General features: G+C 51.1%; 4 protein-coding genes across 6 annotated transcripts; 2 read left to right on the top strand and 2 right to left on the bottom strand.

The window, feature by feature from the left end:
• Window positions 1-49: 49 nt before the first annotated feature.
• Window positions 50-6646, bottom strand: NT5C3B (5'-nucleotidase, cytosolic IIIB). Of its 2 annotated transcripts, none has more exons than XM_084496363.1 (9): window positions 6518-6646; window positions 5233-5331; window positions 4656-4725; window positions 4361-4407; window positions 3889-3974; window positions 3173-3262; window positions 1923-2085; window positions 866-1066; window positions 50-598 (listed from the first exon to the last, which is right to left on the bottom strand). In XM_084496363.1, the coding sequence occupies exons 3-9, from the start codon at window positions 4705-4707 to the stop codon at window positions 488-490; spliced, it is 750 nt and encodes a 249-aa protein (XP_084352489.1). In that variant the 5' UTR covers window positions 4708-4725; window positions 5233-5331; window positions 6518-6646; the 3' UTR covers window positions 50-487. The 2 variants fall into 2 exon arrangements, with proteins under 2 accessions (XP_084352489.1, XP_084352488.1); XM_084496362.1 differs by lacking the exon at window positions 6518-6646 and adding an exon at window positions 5446-5654.
• Window positions 6554-12814, top strand: LOC311422865 (kelch-like protein 10; the record flags this gene model as incomplete). Its single annotated transcript, XM_084496361.1, has 4 exons — window positions 6554-6741; window positions 7281-7770; window positions 8339-8956; window positions 9568-12814. 4 exons carry the CDS (start codon window positions 6554-6556, stop codon window positions 9724-9726), a joined length of 1455 nt encoding a protein of 484 aa, XP_084352487.1. The 3' UTR covers window positions 9727-12814.
• On the top strand, window positions 10052-12814 carry LOC311422752 (uncharacterized protein; the record flags this gene model as incomplete). Its single annotated transcript, XM_084496103.1, has 2 exons — window positions 10052-10057; window positions 10240-12814. 2 exons carry the CDS (start codon window positions 10052-10054, stop codon window positions 10609-10611), a joined length of 378 nt encoding a protein of 125 aa, XP_084352229.1. The 3' UTR covers window positions 10612-12814.
• Window positions 10800-16905, bottom strand: KLHL11 (kelch like family member 11). 2 transcript variants are annotated; one of them, XR_014685511.1, is made up of 3 exons: window positions 16379-16905; window positions 13028-16298; window positions 10800-11026 (listed from the first exon to the last, which is right to left on the bottom strand). XR_014685511.1 is itself a non-coding variant. In XM_084496359.1 (2 exons), exons 1-2 carry the CDS (start codon window positions 16885-16887, stop codon window positions 14702-14704), a joined length of 2106 nt encoding a protein of 701 aa, XP_084352485.1. In that variant the 5' UTR covers window positions 16888-16905; the 3' UTR covers window positions 10800-14701. The 2 variants fall into 2 exon arrangements, 1 of the variants encoding a protein (XP_084352485.1); XM_084496359.1 differs by having other exon boundaries at window positions 10800-16298.
• Between the last annotated feature and the right edge of the window lie 794 nt (window positions 16906-17699).

Below are 17699 nucleotides of genomic sequence, written 5' to 3'. Positions count from 1 at the left end.
GGTGCCCGGAGCTCAGCCTGAGCACCTCAAAGCCACAGAACACAGGACATCAGGAGAGAAATTTGTTTTCTTAGATGGGAACGCAGTTAAAACCGAACAGCTTCGATCTAAAACGGGTCTGCCCTCAACCAACAGCAAACCACCTCCGTTTCTGCGCTCAGCCGCTGAAGCTAAGCGCAGGGATGTCTCTGCCCCGAACACCAATGGTTTGTGTGGCCCCCGGAGCTGGGACGAGGTCTGAGGGGGAAGCAGCAGAGCCGACGGGGCACAAGGAGCAGGCTCCTTGCTTCCCACATCTCAGCCCTCCGCTTCCAGGAGGACAGGCGGTGAGGTTCGGGATGGACACGACACACAAGAGCCGGGGCAGGGAGGCTGCCCCAGGCACCAGGATGGATTCAGGCGGGTACCAGAAAACCCAGCCCGGCTCTGCCAGTGGAAGGACGTCCGCTGGTTCCCCTGGCCAGGGCTGGGATGCCAGGTTCCCAGCTCATGTCTCCAGAAGGATGTAGCGGAGGATGCCGTTGACCACATCCAGCGTCTCGTCGCTCTCCAGAACGATGTCGTAGGAGTCCAGGTACTTCCCCCTTCGCTCTTCCACCTGCCGTGAGGCCACCAGGGAAGGGAGAAGAGGAGAGGACCACAGAGAAAGAGGACTGTGAACAGCTGAGAATGAAGATGCTGCACCCACACCCCTTGCATTTCTTGGTGCTATAGACAAGAAGGGCCAATAACTCAATAACCACCCCCAAAAAAATGCCTGAAGTGCACCAGGAGCTCCACAGCTCCCTTGCACGCTCCACGGGAGCTGAGACAAATCCAGCATCCCCCACGCTCTGGCAGCAAGAGGGCTGCTTCTCACACCCACCTTGTCATTGAGAAAGCCGATCTTGAGGATGTTCTCCACACTGGGAACCCCGTCTGCCATCGTCAGGTCCCCCATGGAGTCCCCCAGCAGGATGATGCTCGTCCTGCCGCTCAGCTGCTGGAAATACTCCGTCCCCTGCAGGACGCTGTTGTTCTTGTTGTAGGTGTGGATGAGAGGTCCCTTGAAGCACTTGAGGACTCCCTGTGCAAAACAGGACAGCCACGCTGATCCCAAAGCAACCCCTTTGCAGTGCTGCAGCTGCAGGCTCCCTTCTGGGAGGGGGATAAGGTGGGGACGCTCGCAGAATGACAGCTCTCGTCTCCGAGACGTGCCCAAGGAGCCACAAAACACGGGGAGAGAGGCCCCAAGGGCCCCATTTTGCAGGATGAGCCTGTTCCATATGGTGAGAACCCGAAGGATCCTGGAGATCTCGGGCTGGGCTCTGTACTGCCCTGGTGTTCTTCAGGGGCCGTGGAAAGCCACAATCAGGGGAGCCCCAGGAGGGAGGCAGGGCTGTTCCGCTGCCCCATCTCCCCCGGAGGCTGCCGGCCCCAGCACACCACCCATGGGAACAGAGGGCTTCATTGTGCACAGCAGGTCATTTTCTGATGTGAACTGGGACTTTTCAGGCTTTCGCACATCAACAAAGGCCTTCCAAGCTGCTTTAAAGGACATCTGGCTTTCAGATCGGGGGGACCTCTGCGGCCGGTTAACTCCATGCTGACCGTGCAGCGCCGGATCAGCATCCAGCCCGGGGCATACCCAACACAGAGTTCACCTTCAGCTTCCAAAAGCAAGTTTGGAAGATGAGGAACCTACAAAATCCTGAGCATCGATGCTCAGCTGCTCCTGTGCTATCTGTGGTGGCAGCAAGGCATCCCAAAGCCCCTACGGTGCTCCCATGGCCCAGAAAAGGGCCGGTCCTATCTAGAGGGATCCAATACTTCATAATTTTAACTGGCAGCTTTGAACCTAGCAGTGTGTCTGTTCAATCTATCACAACACCACGTTCCAGCCTCACAAACCTCCCCCCTGCAGGCTCGCTGCACGGACTCACGCTGTCGTCGAAGTCCATGTAGTTGGACACCACGTTGACGTTGGAATAGAAGACGTTGGCCTGCCGGATTATCTCTTCGAGGACATCGCCGATGCCAGCAGAGAAGATGAATATGGGGACGTTGTACTTGTACAGCTGATCAAACAATTCATTGAATCCATCCCTGGAGGAGAAGCGTCCGTGACAGAGTATTATGTTACTCCCTCCCAGCAAAAGGTGCTCTGTGCACGGTGGGCTGCCAACACTCTCAGCTCCAAGGCTCACGTTTCTGCCTGGGACTCCCCAAAAAGAAAAGCCTGTGCCTGCTCTGCAAAAATCAAGGTGCTTTGGGGTTTTGTGGTGCACGCTGAGGGTGCACAGCAGAGCCACCGGACCTCACCTCAACAAAACAACCCTGCGGGGAGGTATGGAGCAAGGTGAGGCATGTGAGCCATTCACCCAGCGCCTCCTGAACCCCCTGAGAGCCTCCTGAGAGCACTCAGAGCCCCCTGAGAGCTTCCTGAGAGCACCCAGAGACCCCTGAGAGCCTCCTGAGAGCACCCAGAGCCCCCTGAGAGCAGCACCCAGCCCGGCAAGCTCAGGCACGTGCCCACCAGCGCGGGTGCCAGGACATGATTTCCATGCACAAAAGGAGCTCTGACCCCACAGAAAACCAGACACACGGTACCACCTCCCCCCTGAGACCGGCAGCTCATTCCAAGCAGGGTTCCCTGCGCCACTTCCAGGAACATCTCCGCCACAGCTGGCTTCGGCAGCATTTTTTAGGGCAACGGTTTAGTGCTGTGGGTGAAACCTGATGCTGAGTCAAGGGCCTGGATAAGGCTCAGCGGTTACAGTGAGCGGGGAGAAAATCTATTCTGGAAGAGGGGAGCTGCCTGCTGCCTGCCCAGGCTCGGGGAGCTTCATCTGGGTGCTCCTTGCCAAGATGAAAGGAGATGGAAGAGGCTCTGGGCAGGAAGGAGCCAGCCCAGGAGCCGGGCAGCCCGCAGCCTCGGGGAGCAAAGCTCAGGCTGCAGCTGGTGGTGCTGGCTTCTGGCTCTGTCACAAAGCTCAGCCCCAGGAAGGAAGAGAGATTTGCATCTGCTGCACGTCGGGGGCGGCGTGAGGATCAGAGCGAGCAGGTGAAGTGAGAAATCAGTTCAGCTTCCCCCAGATTCTTCTCCGAAAACACGAGCGGCGACGTGGCCTTGGGGGAACTACTTGCAGGGGAGGAAGGGCCCCAGGCAGCGCACTGACCCCCCGGCACATACCTCAGCATCACGTCCGATTCCCTGACTATCTGGGCGATGTCACCCTTCTGGATCTTCTGCTGCGACAGCAGGTCGTGGGCCCTGGTCCACCTAGGGAAAGGCAGCAGGGTGAGCTTCCTGGGCAGCCAAGCTCGAGGCAGGCAGAAAATTAATAGCTAGAAACTTTCTGGTATGGCTGCTAAGCCTATAGGAAGTGCAAGTCTTGTGCACTGCAGTCCTCGGGGGGCAAAGAGGTGCCAGGAGGAGGTGATAAGCACTGATTTATCTATGGCTTTCTGCTCTGAAACAACCAACTTGCTCAGCTGCATCCTCACGTCCCTCACCCAAGGACATGCTGTGAGACCCAGGGAACTGCCAGCACCAACATCAGGCACCAGCGTGCGGGGAAATCAGACCCGTGCCAGGGATCCAGCACCACCACTCCCGTGCCTGAAGGCAAGGACAACAAGGACAGCCCCCCCTTCTCTTCAAGATCTTGTAGCTTTTGCTTTTTATCCAGTGACTCAAATTATTTGCCAGCTGGGTGTGACAGGCACAATCAGGTGAGCGCGTGCCACACACCCAAAAAATGTTAAAGGGGACCCTACAAGCAAAAGGAACCACTTCTAGGGCTCAGCACGTTCCTCTGTGCCTGGCCTCGACTCAGGAATTCCCTTTTTCTCCTGTTTCCCCCAGTGCTCCCCAAGGAAACAAGTAGACCACAGGTAGGCACTCACCACTCCACCATCAGGGGACGTTTCTCTTCCAGGGTCCGGTTGGGATCGATTTCTATGGGGTAGTAATAGTGCAGCAGATCCTTTAACTGGAACATCGTACGCAAGTGAGAACACAGAGCGAACATTGAGTCCAAAGAGACCGTAATCAGCAGACGCAGCACTTCTGAATTCCCCCAAAGCAACACAATACACAACAAAAACACGGCCAAAACCACTTCACTCAGAGCAAATCTGGGGATCTCTGAAGGAAGAGTTAATCCACCGCTAGCTTGGCTGCATCTCCTCTTGGCCCAAATACTCCAGGTACAGAGGAGTAAGCAGACACGCTTCCTGCTCTTATCAGACCAAAAAAGCCCACAGCTGAGTATGCAAATGAAACTTTCATTTTTACTTTCCCCTCTGTTATCATCAGCCAATATAAGCCCAAGATGATGGGCCATGGGGATGAAGAGCCCTGCAAAACAACGCTTACCTTCTTCTTGCCGTCCTCACTAACAACACGACTGTTGTCGAGGATATCTGCAAAGACAAAATTCCCTTTCTGTAGCCCAGAAACGTGAAGGCTGAAAGTTTTAGGATTCGAGCGTGAGAAAGGGAAGGAGCATCTGCGAGTCTCGTCTGCAAAGCTGGAGCACAAAGACCAGGAGATGGTTTTTGGGCTGCCTAGAGGTGAGGGCTGTGAAAGCAGCACCCGCTGCGGATACAGACACAGAAACCCTCCAGAATTAGGGGCAGGAAAAGCCGACAGCAAGGCTTTTTTAACTTACTGTGCGACGTGGGGCAGCGCCTGCCGTTGCACCCAAACCTGCTCAGCGTCATGTCGAAGTCAGAGATGACCTGGAGGGTGAGAAAAGACCAAAAGCTGCAGGTGAGCCAGCTCATTCTGCCCTTGCAGTACCCGGCCAAGGATGCAAATCCGGCGTCAGCACATCTCACGTGAGAGCACAGAGCCGCAGCAGAGCACGGGAGCAGCTTGGGGATGGGAATTTGGGTGCCCTTGCCAGCTGGAAGCACATGTCCCCCCCCCCAGCTGAGCCAGGCAGCACCCTTCCTGCACCCCAGGCACTCTTATCAGCACCAAAAGGCTTAATCCTCCCGACTGGGTGTGTGTGTAGGGGAAGGTTTGGGGCTTGGCTAATATTTATAGCTTGCATAAGAGGGAAGCAAAGGGCAGCCTGCAAACACAGCTCCCCCCAGCTCGTCTGGGGCTTTTCCCTCTGCACCAGCAAACCGCGCCGAGAGGGTGCTGTGTGCATCTGGGTGCTGGGGGGGGGGGAATGCAAAAATTAGGGTGTGTGTGTGGGGGGGGGGAGGAGGTGAAAGCACGGTGCTGGGGCCCGGTACCTGCAGCTTGCTGCTCCCCTGCTCCTTGATGGCCCGGATTATCCCCAGCACCCGCTCCGGCCGCAGGATGCGCACCGTGGGCTTCTCCAGCTCGGGCACCTGCAGGCAAAGAGACCCCCCCCAGGGGCTCAGGGACACCCCAGAGGGGTTGGGTGCCCCCAGCCCTTGCTCTCCCCGTTCCCCAGGGACCCCCCCCCCCGGCCCCGCGCTCACCATCTCGCCCCGCTCCGCTCCGCCAGGGCCCAGCCGGGGCCGCGCAGCCGCGGGGAGGAGCCGGGCAGGGAGGCGGGTCCGGGGTGGGGGGGAAGGACCCGGGGGTATTCGGGGAAATTTAGGGGTATTTGGGGGGTATTTGGGGGTATTCGGAGCTGGCCGGGGTCTCCCGTCGCCTCCGGGTGCACCCCGCTCCGCGATCTCCCCCCCCCGCCGCTCGCTGCTGCGGCTCCTTTGCGAGAAGCCCCCGAGCCGGGAAGGCGAAAGAGAAAGGTTAAAAATAATTAATTAAATAAATAAAAATACGTGGCAAGGGCTGCTAGCGGCTGCATCCTCCCCAGCGCTGTCACAGAACCGTCTAACTTAAAAAAAATAAAATAAAATAATAATAATAAATAATAAAACCACACCAGCAGCAAAATGAAGAAGTCCAAACTTTTTATTACTTTTATTACTTTTTTTTTAAACTATTTTTTTTTAATTTATTTTTCTTGTTTACACCAGTCCTAGAGGTGCTCCCTTGGCACCCATCTCACCTACAGCCGTGACAGAGTCCATGGGGAAGGTGGCCCTGAGGAGTCAGGAGGGGACCCCAGGTGCACCCCACTTTCCTCTCCCTGGGCTTAGCCCCCCCCAAAAAAAAAACTTCCCCTCCGAAGAAGAAGCAGTGCAAGGCTCGTGGCTTCACCACCCGCCCGAGCAAGCCCGTGTCTTGGCTTCCTCCATCGTGTTGGGGCACTTCTAAGCAGTTGGTGCCTGCCATGGGGGGGGCTTTATATGGGGGCTAAATGATACAAGCAAGCTGCACGGGAGGCACGGGGCTGTCTGTGCCCTGAGCAGCCACCAGCGAGGTGTGGGTACAAGGTCCAGCCTTGTCTATGCTGAGATTTGGGGGAACGAGGAGGAGCAGGACCCCCGTGCCCACAGGGCTTGAGCCCCCCCAGCCCCACAGGCAGCAGCTCCCGGGTCCTCCCGGCCTCTGTGAGCTCACTATGGGGCAGGTTCCAGAACCACCAGACAAGGCAGCGTTTCGGACAAAATGTAGGAGGGCAAGGAGAAAGCCCTGTAGCACCTTAGAGAAGCTCCTTCCGCTGACCCCGGCTCCAACATGGACGACACCTCGGCTCCCACCAGCTCTTCGGCCTCACAAATGGAGAGGAAGATGAGTGCGATGGCTTGCGAAATCTTCAACGAGCTTCGCCTGGAAGGGAAACTCTGTGACGTGATCATTGACGTGAATGGGTTTGAATTCAATGCTCACAAGAACATCCTCTGTAGCTGCAGTCATTATTTTAGGTCAGTACCAGAAATGAGTTTACAGGGGGAATGGGGACAAATGGCATTTCCTAGGCTGGGTCAGATGCTCTTAATGTACCTCTGGTGCTTATGTCGGCACTAAACCTCTCGGCCAGCAGATGTAGATAGTCCTGATAGCAGCCTGGTCACCAGAACGAAACCCCACACCCTGGCATTTTGCAGATACCTTGGCAGCGGTGTCTGATGAATGTAGGGCTGGGAACGTGGCCAGCCCGGCCCCTAGCACAAGTTTTTCTTGCCCCCCACACCGTTAGTCTCTGGAGCAAGGTGGCCATGGGCTCTGTTGCTCTCTGTCCACGGCCTGAGGCTGTGGCTCCTATTTTAAACCATCCAACAAGCTGGTAAAACACGGATCAATAAACCACAGGGCCTCCCAGCATGACTGCTGCTAGTGCCCAAAACCAGTGCCCAGGGAGGAAGGCATATGGGAAAACAGGGTCGGGGGTTAACACAGGAAAAGCCTTTTTTTCCCCCAACATTGCTTTTTTATTTTATTTTTTTATTATTATTTTTGTCAGGGCTTTGTTTACCAGTGGCTGGAACAACAAAGAGAAGATTGTATACAAAATCCCTGGCATTTCACCTGAAATGATGAAGCTCGTTATCGAGTATGCCTACACCAGGACAGTACCGGTCACCGCCGAGAATGTTGAAAGTTTGCTGTCCGCAGCGGACCAGTTCAACATCATGGGCATCGTCAGACTGTGCTGCGAGTTCTTGAAATCTCAGCTGTGCTTGGAGAATTGCATCGGCATCTGCCGACTCACAAACTGTTACCACTGTCCCAACCTGCAACAAACTGCCTACACGTTCATCCTCCATAACTTCGAGGAGCTGATCAAAGTGTCCACGGAGTTTCTAGACCTCTCCGTCGACGAGTTGAAGGGCATCATCGAGAAAGACGAACTCAACGTGAAACAAGAAGACGTGGTGTTCGAGGCCATCCTGAAGTGGATCGCCCATGACCCTGAGAACAGGAAGCAGTACATCTCCGTCTTGCTGAGCAAGGTCAGTGCTGCTGCGGTGGCACCTATCCTGCCCCCCTACGTGGCTCTGGAGATGTGGCTCGCTTCTCTTTCCTCGTCAGAGCGGAGGAAATAGCAGCCTCCCAGCACTGCTCGGGGAAAAGCGCGCGTTACGTGCTGTTACGTGCTCTGCCGAGGTTGGGGAGGCCCTTTTAAGCGCACGTTTCCTCATGAGTTTAATCATTCCTCACATCCGGGAAGGGCTGAAGATTACACGGGCTGACATTATGGCCAGGTACACAAAGCTTATGGGTGTTTGTAGACAAGCTGCACTATGCAAACAGCAGCAGGAGCTAGAACAGCTTCAGCCTGCGGGCAGGAGAGTGCCATGGCAGAGTCGTGGCAGGCTCCCCCAAAATGGGATCATTTACCCTTGTGTACCCTTTTCAAGACAAGCTAAAAGCCACACGTTTAATTCTCTGGTTCTGTGATAAGCTTTAGACAACACTCTAGCCTGAAATCAAAGCCAGCCAGCATCAGACCTATCTGGGAAAGACACCAAAATGTTAAGCATTTAACACCAATACCCTCACCTCCGCTTGCGTTTTCAGGTCCGACTGGCGTTGATGCAGGCAGACCACTTCATGAAGAAAGTCAAAATGCACGATTACGTGAAGGACAACGAGGACTGCAAGCCCATCATCATCAACGCGCTGACGGCCATGTACGACCTCAGCGCCAACGGCCCCTCGGTTTCTGACTTCGTCAACCCCCTCACCCGGCCTCGCCTGCCCTACGCCATCCTCTTCGCCATCGGGGGCTGGAGCGGGGGGAGCCCGACCAACGCCATCGAGACCTACGATGCCCGGGCAGACAAGTGGGTGAACGTGACATGCCAGGAGGAGAGCCCCCGCGCCTACCACGGCACCGCTTTCCTGAAAGGCTTCGTCTACGTTATCGGAGGGTTCGACAGCGTGGATTACTTTAACAGCGTCAAGCGGTTCGACCCGCTGAAGAAAACGTGGCACCAGGTCGCGCCCATGCACTCGCGGCGCTGCTACGTCAGCGTCACCGTGCTCAACAACTACATCTACGCCATGGGGGGGTTCGACGGGTACACGCGCCTCAGCACGGCCGAACGCTACGAGCCCGAGACCAACCAGTGGACGCTGATCGCCCCCATGCACGAGCAGAGAAGCGACGCTGGTGCAACCACGCTGTACGACAAGGTAAAAGGCCTGGGGGGATTTGTGACAGCGGTTCTGGTTGTAGTATGGTGAGCAGGACAAGGCAGCAAACAGATAGCACTGGGCAGCATTACACAGTGAGCACGAGCCTTGGGCTTTTTTAGAGGGTGGTGGGGTGGAGAGCCTCGTGGAGCTCAGCCTTGTGTGCTGGATGAACAGAGCTTCCACCCAGAATTAGTCCTCTAGATAGAAAAGAGGAGCTGTGGGAGCTAGACACGAAGCAATCGCTCCCTTTAACATGATGAGTCATTTAAAACAGAGGGGGAAAAGTTCACGTAAACCTTGCTCATTAAATCCTGGAGCTACAGATATAAAGCTAAGAGGTGAAACTGGCTGCTGCTGGACAATACTTGTGGCTGCAGGTCACATACCACGCCTGGATGCTTCACACAGCTCAGGAAAAAACGGATCAAAACCCTGCTGCTTCGTGTAACTCCCTGCACTGTTACTACCTCCAACCCAGGGCAAAAAGACTATTCTCTTAAAAAAAAATTAACATAAAAAAAAAAACAGTCAGGCCATTTTCTTCTCAGCATGTTCTCCCACCAATACAAGCACCCTGCTCACCTTTTTTTTTTTCCTCCTTTAAACAGGTGTATATATGTGGTGGGTTCAATGGGAATGAATGCTTATCCACAGCTGAAGTGTACGATGCCACAACAGATCAGTGGACCTTTATATCCCCCATGAGAAGCAGAAGAAGTGGAGTAGGTGTGATTGCATATGGAAAACAAGTGTATGCGGTAAGGTAGAAGTGGTACCTCTGCCACAACAGCACCCAGCACTCGTGGTACTTTTTTGTTGTTTAATGGGCTGAAACTCTGCTAACCTGCATCTCCCAGCTAGAAGCAAGTGGCCAGCTTGAAAATCAAAGTGAGATCTGGGGAAGAAAGTTGAGGGCAAGAATGGTTAAAATACCCCTGAAACTACTGTCACCTGTATGCTTTTCTTTAGGAGAAAATATGTAACTTTGAAACAGTCATAGCAAAGAAATTATTTTCTGCTGTTGATAAAATCTTTTAGCAGCTCAGTACTTCTGCTTGGTCCTGCTTATCCTACACAGAACCTAAATGCAGCATGTGGGTAAGTATAAGAATCTGACAGACACACAAGATTTGGAAGCTCTGGAACAAGAAGGGGGCAGTCTGCGTTGTGTTTTGAGACGATGCTCAAACTCGACAAAGCGGGACAAGTTGAAAGTCTTACACATCCACAACGCAGAAGGGGAAAGGCCTATTTCAGCTCTGTACCTTTGACGTTTGCAGGTAGGAGGATTTGACGGAGTGAACCGTCTGCGGACCGTGGAAGCCTACAGCCCCATCGCCAACACGTGGCGCACCGTCCCCACCATGTTCAACCCTCGCAGCAACTTTGGCATCGAGGTGGTGGACGACCTTTTGTTTGTGGTTGGTGGCTTTAACGGTTTTACTACCACTTTCAACGTCGAGTGTTACGACGAAAAAGCTGACGACTGGTACGATGCTCACGACATGGGCATCTACCGCAGTGCTTTGAGCTGTTGCGTGGTGCCAGGGCTGTCGAACGTCGGCGAGTACGCCGCCAGACGTGACTACAGCCTGGAGTCACTGCAAACAGAAGTCAAGTACACTTCCTCAACAAGTACCCTGCCTGTATAAATGGCTCCCCTTAGCTAATAAAGTCTTCTAAGCAGCAAATTAATGTATTCGCTTATTCTAAAAGTAAGCACAATTGATACAGACCAGAAGAATGATTAGTAAGTAAAACTTTCACTCTGTGGCACCAAAAAAAAGTATGATATAGACGTATTGGCTGCCAGGAAGAGGCACAACGCACGACAGAACGCTAGAGAAATAAAAGGTTTATTTGCATTGATTCACTTATTACAATAAACTTTAGTACAGTGTATTTAATGTGAAGAACATTACAGTAGGAGTTTCAAACAGCCTATAGACACACACTACTTTACCTTACTGGAAGTAAGTACAGGAGTGCTGCTTGCCCAAGCAACTTGCTGAAGTCTACATTAACATTGAGGAGAGTACAGCTGCCGTGATCCACAGTGACATGGACCTATAAGGAGTATCTGACTATTAATGGTCTTCGAACATCTAGTTAGTTCCACACTTAACATTCGCATTAGTAATAGGATTAGATCCTCAGGAGCACCTGTTTTATAAGACTTCCACTTAAGACTGTCAAATTAGAAATATGGTTTACTTTGTAACATAACATGGACACAGCTGAAAATAAATCTAAGCCATAAAACATTTACTTTCTTAAACCCACTGAATGTTACCCCATAGTATTGCAACGTTGTGTTGAAAATAACCTCAGAAGTTGCTATTCTCAGTGACTCAAGTTGTGAATAGTGATCCATCTAGGATCATTATTCATTACGTATGTTAAAAAGTTGGCATTTATTTCTGGAGTAGTGTCCTACTACGTGTGAGAGGAAGTCTTATTGAAAATATATACAAACCCAGCATACTAACAGGGTATTCATGTCCTTATAAAATATTATGTACATTTATGGCACCTAGAACTGACTACAGTGAGCACCTAGTGCTGGGCAGGACGTGTCCTACTTCACTAATACCTTGAGCAGAACAACAGGACGTGAAACATGCATTTTGTGGCACACATTCAGTACAGCTATAGAGGTGTGATTGTCATAAGGAGGAGGAAAAACACCATCTGATGTTCCTTTACATTTAGAGGGCCAGAAGTCAGCCTTGTAATACTTATTCACACTAGGATCTTACTGACATTTAACTAGCCAGTACAAACACAGTGAAAGAATTCCCAGCCTGTTGCTTATAGGATCATTTTTTATAAATACCCAGCAAGCTACAGCAGTCAAGGGCCCCAAGGAGTTTGTTACACGTTTCACAGGTTAGTGAGCTAAATTACAGCCAAATTCAGTTCTTCTGAACACCTACAGGTGAGACAATGGATGGTTAGACTTGTCAGTTAAAAAACTGCAAAGCAATTGGTCCACTTAAAGTCAAGGCTAAAAAAAAAAAAAACTCACTACTTAAAAATTCCACTGAATTGGCCTAGCAAAAGTTAGAGCAAACCGGTGCTGTTCACACTGTCCATCACTCCTCATGCAAACAGAACACAGAAGGAGAGACATAGTGCATCACACACAAAATCATGGCTGGCATCCACACGTTAAACAGATATTAAGCCATTTTGACATTGTCTTTAAGTGGAATGTCTTCAGTAAACTAGACAGAGTGTATGTCAGGTGGAAGTTCTCACAGTATGTGCAAATATCAAATTTGCTTAGAAAAAGAGAGACTACAAGAAGTTTGTTCTTGCTTCTAACTTTGTTGCATGCTGCCATATATCAGGCTATTTAACTGAAACAACAATCTCAGTATTCCCCCCCCAAAATTGTCCCAGATTTGCCGACAGACTACATAAGGGCTTTGACAGAGCTGTGGTGGTCTGCCATGCTACCATCCTTTGCTCATCAAATCCTTATAGCCCAGTCGGTGGGATAGAAGAGGTAAACTCTTCTTGGGTGCTTCTGTGCAAAGTCTGACAAAGTGTCTTAAATTCAGCTCCCACGTAGGTTAAATCAATGGGGTTTGTACAAAAGCTGTGAGGCATTTGCACATCTTCCACTCACAAACCCTGCTGTAGGGGCAGTAATTCTGAAAAATATTCCAGCCAAACCCACAAGAGTTCATGGGCTAAACTCCACTGATTAACCCCTTCTGTAAGGGCCTACATGAGCTGATTTGGCAACAGTCACTTCTGAACATCAGCCTTAAGCCTGAACAAACTTAAACATTTCCTCTCTTGCACTAAGCCAGCACTGTACAATTTAATCTGCCCTTGCATAATAATCCAACAGGCAAATACAACACAGGATGATTACCATCAGTAAGTAATTTGAGACTGAACTGTTGGATTTTCAATCTAACTTACATGGCTGGGTTATTCTCTTATTACAAAAAGACCAGTTATTGATAACAAAGTGACGAGTGAACTGCAAAGTGGAGCATTAAGGAAAGTACACATCAGAGAAACCTTTACATATTATGTGGTTGAAAGACTTACCCAGTGTTTCAGATATGATCTAGGTTGCCTGCTGAATTGGAAAATGAGAAGTATCAGTTCAGAAAGCCAAACAGTTAAAAAAACAACAAAAACAAACAAACAAACAAGAAGTGTTTAGAGGATCTTTTGCAATGAGGTTGCCCACATCAAAACCACCAGCAAATTATCATACGAACCGAAGACAGTAAACACCTTCTTCATCAATGTTAGTCTGTGTAAGTTTGGGAACAACCTGGTGACTCCTCCCTTTCCCTTCCCTAAGGTCCTGAGTTTGGTCACAAGTGAAAACCTGGAACATTCAAATGAAGGGAAGGATGGGGAAGGAAAGGAGGTAGGAAGGATGCACTGAATCCACTAGTAACGAAAACTGTCCTGGAGCTCTTCAGATCAGGGAGGAGTGTTCAGTGGGAGCAATAACCGAGAGGCATCGATGCTCCCAAGGAACTATTCCACCTTCTGTTCCTCGGGGGTATAGCAGTTAAACAAACCAGAGCCAAGCAGGGCCCCGATATATGCAAAACTACCTCAAAACTCCCAAAGGTACCTTTAATCAGGTTAACCCTTACATCCACAGTACACGCGTAAACTATTTACAGACTGAAAACTCCAGATGCAGCTAAAAATCTTCATGTCATCAGTAACTGAGAGCCAACGATGTCCCTTCAGGAGGAACACCAAGTGCTGATTCGTTAAGCAGCACTGCAGCACAGCTACCCTAAGTTTCTAGGGAAAATACGCTGAAGGCAAAAGGTATTGATTGTCAAAAACAGGCTGCAAACAGGCTTGTGGGGGTTCTTCTGCTTTTTCACTTGAATTAAACGCGTGCAATATTTGAGAAAGGATCGACAAGTAGCTCAGGTTTCAATCTATTCCTGGGCAATAATGTCATTCTTACTAACCCACGCTGATGTGGCTACACTACATCGCTGGTTTCCACTCCTTTCATCAGGCTGACCGTTGACCCAAGTTTCTAACAAAGCTGTCAAAGACAAACTCAGCGCATCTCCAGACATACCTGGAAAAGACCCACTGCCTCAAGTTCTCCATTTTAGCAAGTGTCTGACGTTCTACTGATCAACCACTACAAACTCCGCTGCCTCTCTACAACGTACAGTTACAAAATAGTTGATAGCCGTAGAAACATCCTGAAGTAATTCTTTATAAAGAAAGATTGTGCTTTCATTTTCATACGTACGTGTAACTATTGCGCTCGCCTCCAACTTTGGAAAGCCAAGTGCACTAACACTAATTATACGTGAAGTTTAGTCACTGAGGAGGGTCAAAGGAATGTCAAAATATTAAGTGCAAATAAAACAGGTGCTTTCAGTACACACAAATGTAACAGGCAAAGTAACACAGAGATCTTCAATTTTCAAAACAGAACTGTTAGAGACTAACTCAACAGAAACCCTTGAAAAGAAAGATCTATTTCGTGACCTATTAGAGGAAAGTAGTTTTTTCCTTGGCACTGTTAAGTAATATTGTTGGATTCTGATAGTTTCTCAATTCCCATTCATCCTCAATTTGAGCTTCTTACTTTTCAATACGAGGTGTTATTTTTACGCATCAAACCCAAGCAACATCCTGATGTCTTATAAAGACATATCGAGCCTAGGAAAATGGTTTAGCCCAGTATTTCCTAAACTAGATTCATCAGGAGTGATATTCCGGACACTAGCACTCAATCTGTGAGCGTGGCATTCTTCGTAAACTTAGCGAGTGTCGGTGTATTTCCTGCATCTGTCTTTCCTGCATTTGTCTTATTCTATCTTTCTGCCACATCAAGTTTTGTGGCATAGGATATCTTTGTGTGCCCTGCAAGCACCTGAAGGGGATTCTCACATGGCAGGCTGTTGCTCTACAGCGAGGCTGAGGCATGGGAGGCAAGAGCATCCAGCGCTTCCTCTCAGCACAGTAACGATAAGCCTCTTTCCTGTATTGCTTGTCAATATCATCGCTGTTCTTCCACCCCCCGATGATGAAAACATCATCTTTATAATAACAAATAGCTGCCCCTTCAATGCTCAGAACCTCTGGGGGTAAACTTTCAAGAATCTCGTCTGAGGCTCTGCCACAGATCTTTATCTTGGCTTCCTCATTATCGATAGGGTAACTCTTGGGGCAGCAGGATGCCGTATGGTAAAAGTTTGTGTTTGCAACTGACATCTGAAAAGAGCAATAGTTATCAATGAGCGGCAGAGACTCTACATCTTGCCACTGCCTTGTTTCAGCATCGTATCTGATAATAACTGCCCTCAAGCCATCTTCGCTATCGCTGTCAACTGGGGTACGAGCAGCAACATAAACAAATCGGTCTTCTACAGAAACAGCTTTGACATCACGAAGAATCTTTGGTGCTGACTCCAGGTTATGCCATTTGTCTTGCTCGGGATTATAAATGGCTACATCTTTAAAGCCAGGACTGAAATTGCCATGTCCGCCAATACTGTACAAGTTTCCTTTAACTTCAGTAAGGCCAAAGGAATGTTTTCTGGTTATTAAATTTGAGACTTGTTCCCAAATATTTCTATTTGGATTGTACCTTTCTACAGTCTTGGCAAATCCCGGTTCCATGGAGCCAGCCACATAAACATAAGATTCTGTCACAGCAACAGCATGCCCATCAAGATGATTGTGTATGTGCGGTAAGTTTACCCACCTATCTTCATCGATGAAATACCCCACACACTCACTCAAGTAATCTCCTCCCTCCGATACACCACCAATCACCATAATGACGTCCATGTTTTGTCCAAAACGTGGCAGCAACGCTACGGGACAAGTGGAATGTTGCAGATTACCGGACTGCAAGTTCTCAGACCTCAAGGCGTGACTTTCCACAGCTTCTGACACCAACTTCACACAGGCTTCGTTGCTGGATACCAGCCTTTCAGATTTGACGTGGCGAGTAAGGTAAGTGGGTTTAATCTGAGACAACCTCAGCAGTTTAAAAAGTTCTTCAAAGTACCTCTCTCTTTCCTCGGGATTTTTCTGAACCCACTTCAAAACGGTCTCGAAGAGGACTTCTTCAGAGTCCACCGTGATCTCCGAGTCTGAGAGCCAGTCTCTGATGAGGTGGAAGGGCAGAGTGTAGAACTCCTCGTCTTGGATAACTCTGTGGAAGTTTCTCCTGATCATATCCTGAGCTTTGAGGGCCAGCTGATTCAGGGAATACATATGGGCCAGGCTGTGAACCGCGACACAGTTGGACAGATTGAGCTTCTTCTTCAGAAACTCCCCACAGAACTCTTTCAACCGGGTCAGCAGAAACCTGTGGAAAGAATAAATCGGGGTGATGCCGCGGCCTGGCAAGCAGCCCCCCGAGGAGGAACAGAAGAGGGTCGAGCTCACCTGTCGGCCATCTCCAGCACCTCGTGGACGTTGCCGGGGCTGACGCGGATGGTGCCGGTGTACATGAAGCCGATGACGGCCTCCACCGTGTCGGGGTCGGGGCCGCCCTCCGAGCTCCACTTCTGCAGCTCCACGCGGCCCGAGCGCGATTCGGCGAAGCCCCCCGAGAGCAGAGGCGTGAAGTACTCGGTGGCGGCGGCCAGGACGGAGCGGTGAGCCCGGTACTCGCGGCAAACCCCCGGCCGGCCGCCGCCGAAAGCCAAAGTGATGTCGCAGTAGAGGCCGTGGCGGCGCTGCTCGTTCTGCCGCCACGCCAGGTCAGCGCAGTGCGCCGGGCACCCGAACTCCTCCGCTTCCACCTCCCCGTCCACCCCACCGCCCCGTGGGCCCCCGCTGCCGCCGCCATCCTCCTCTTCCTCCTCCGCCACCGCCACCGCCACCGCCGCCGAGGACCCGGGGCCCGGCTGCGGCTGAGGCGATGCCGCGGCCGCCGCCATCTTGTCCGCCATGGCGGGGCTGCGGCCACCGCGCCTGCGCCGCCTCGGCCGGCCCCGCGCTGCCCCCTGGCGGGGAGGCGCCGCCGCCGCCCGAGCTAAAATGGCGGCCGCGGGGCCCTGAGGGGAGAAGGGGGTGCTTGAGGCGAGCATCCCCCCCCCCAGCGCTGCCCGGAGGCACCGGGGGCCTCCCCGCCCGCCGCTTTGAAAAGTGAGGGCTAGGGACAGACAGGAGCTGCTTTTCCCTCGGGGTGTCGCCAGCCAGCAAGGGGGAAAAGCGGGGCGAGAGGGAGCCGCCGGGGCTGCCCCGTGGTGCTCCCCCTGTGCCCCCCGCCTCGTGACGGAGCACAAAGGGAGCTCGCTAGGTGTGGTGCAGGTTTAAGTTAAGTTAAAGAGAGGAGATGGCCCTGCCAAAGGGTACGGGGATGCTACACCTGAAATACAGGCATGGTTTTTGTCAAAGCCTTGAGCTATCCTTTTGATCGTTTTTCTTCTTAACGTCATTCTCTCAGGTGAGCCTGCAAGGAAGGGACTTCATGTGAGAAATTCACTAACTCTGACTGAGGTATGCATTTTTTTGTTTGTTAATTAGAATAAAGCGAGGTGTAGCTGACAATTCCATCTTTACTATGCATCATGATACAGCCCCATAACCAGGGTATAATGCTATCTCCACTTACATACTTCTTTTTCCTACTCTTTCTTTTCTCTTTTGCAAAGTTGCAGCCCTTAACCTACACTACGGGGTAAGTCACATGTGGTTTTGTTTTTTTTAAAACTCTTCTAGAACACACACTATCAGAGGAATAATTGCTCTGAGGTTTGGC

Source organism: Aythya ferina (assembly GCF_964211825.1).
Source record: "Aythya ferina genome assembly, chromosome: 23".
NCBI classification, from domain to species: domain Eukaryota; kingdom Metazoa; phylum Chordata; class Aves; order Anseriformes; family Anatidae; genus Aythya; species Aythya ferina.
This window is presented reverse-complemented; position numbering and strand designations above follow the sequence as displayed.

What these genes read in the sequence shown, in the direction of transcription:
- KLHL11 (XM_084496359.1), bottom strand. Translation starts at nt 16,887, where the DNA reads ATGGCGGACAAGATGGCGGCGGCCGCGGCATCGCCTCAGCCGCAGCCG. An exon ending in GTGCTGGAGATGGCCGACAG is followed by an intron (nt 16,299 to 16,378) that starts GTGAGCTCGACC and finishes TTCTTTCCACAG; the next exon opens with GTTTCTGCTGACCCGGTTGA.
- NT5C3B (XM_084496362.1), bottom strand. An exon ending in AGGGGAGCAGCAAGCTGCAG is followed by an intron (nt 4,726 to 5,232) that starts GTACCGGGCCCC and finishes CTCACCCTCCAG; the next exon opens with GTCATCTCTGACTTCGACAT. An exon ending in GCGCTGCCCCACGTCGCACA is followed by an intron (nt 4,408 to 4,655) that starts GTAAGTTAAAAA and finishes TTGTCTTTGCAG; the next exon opens with ATATCCTCGACAACAGTCGT.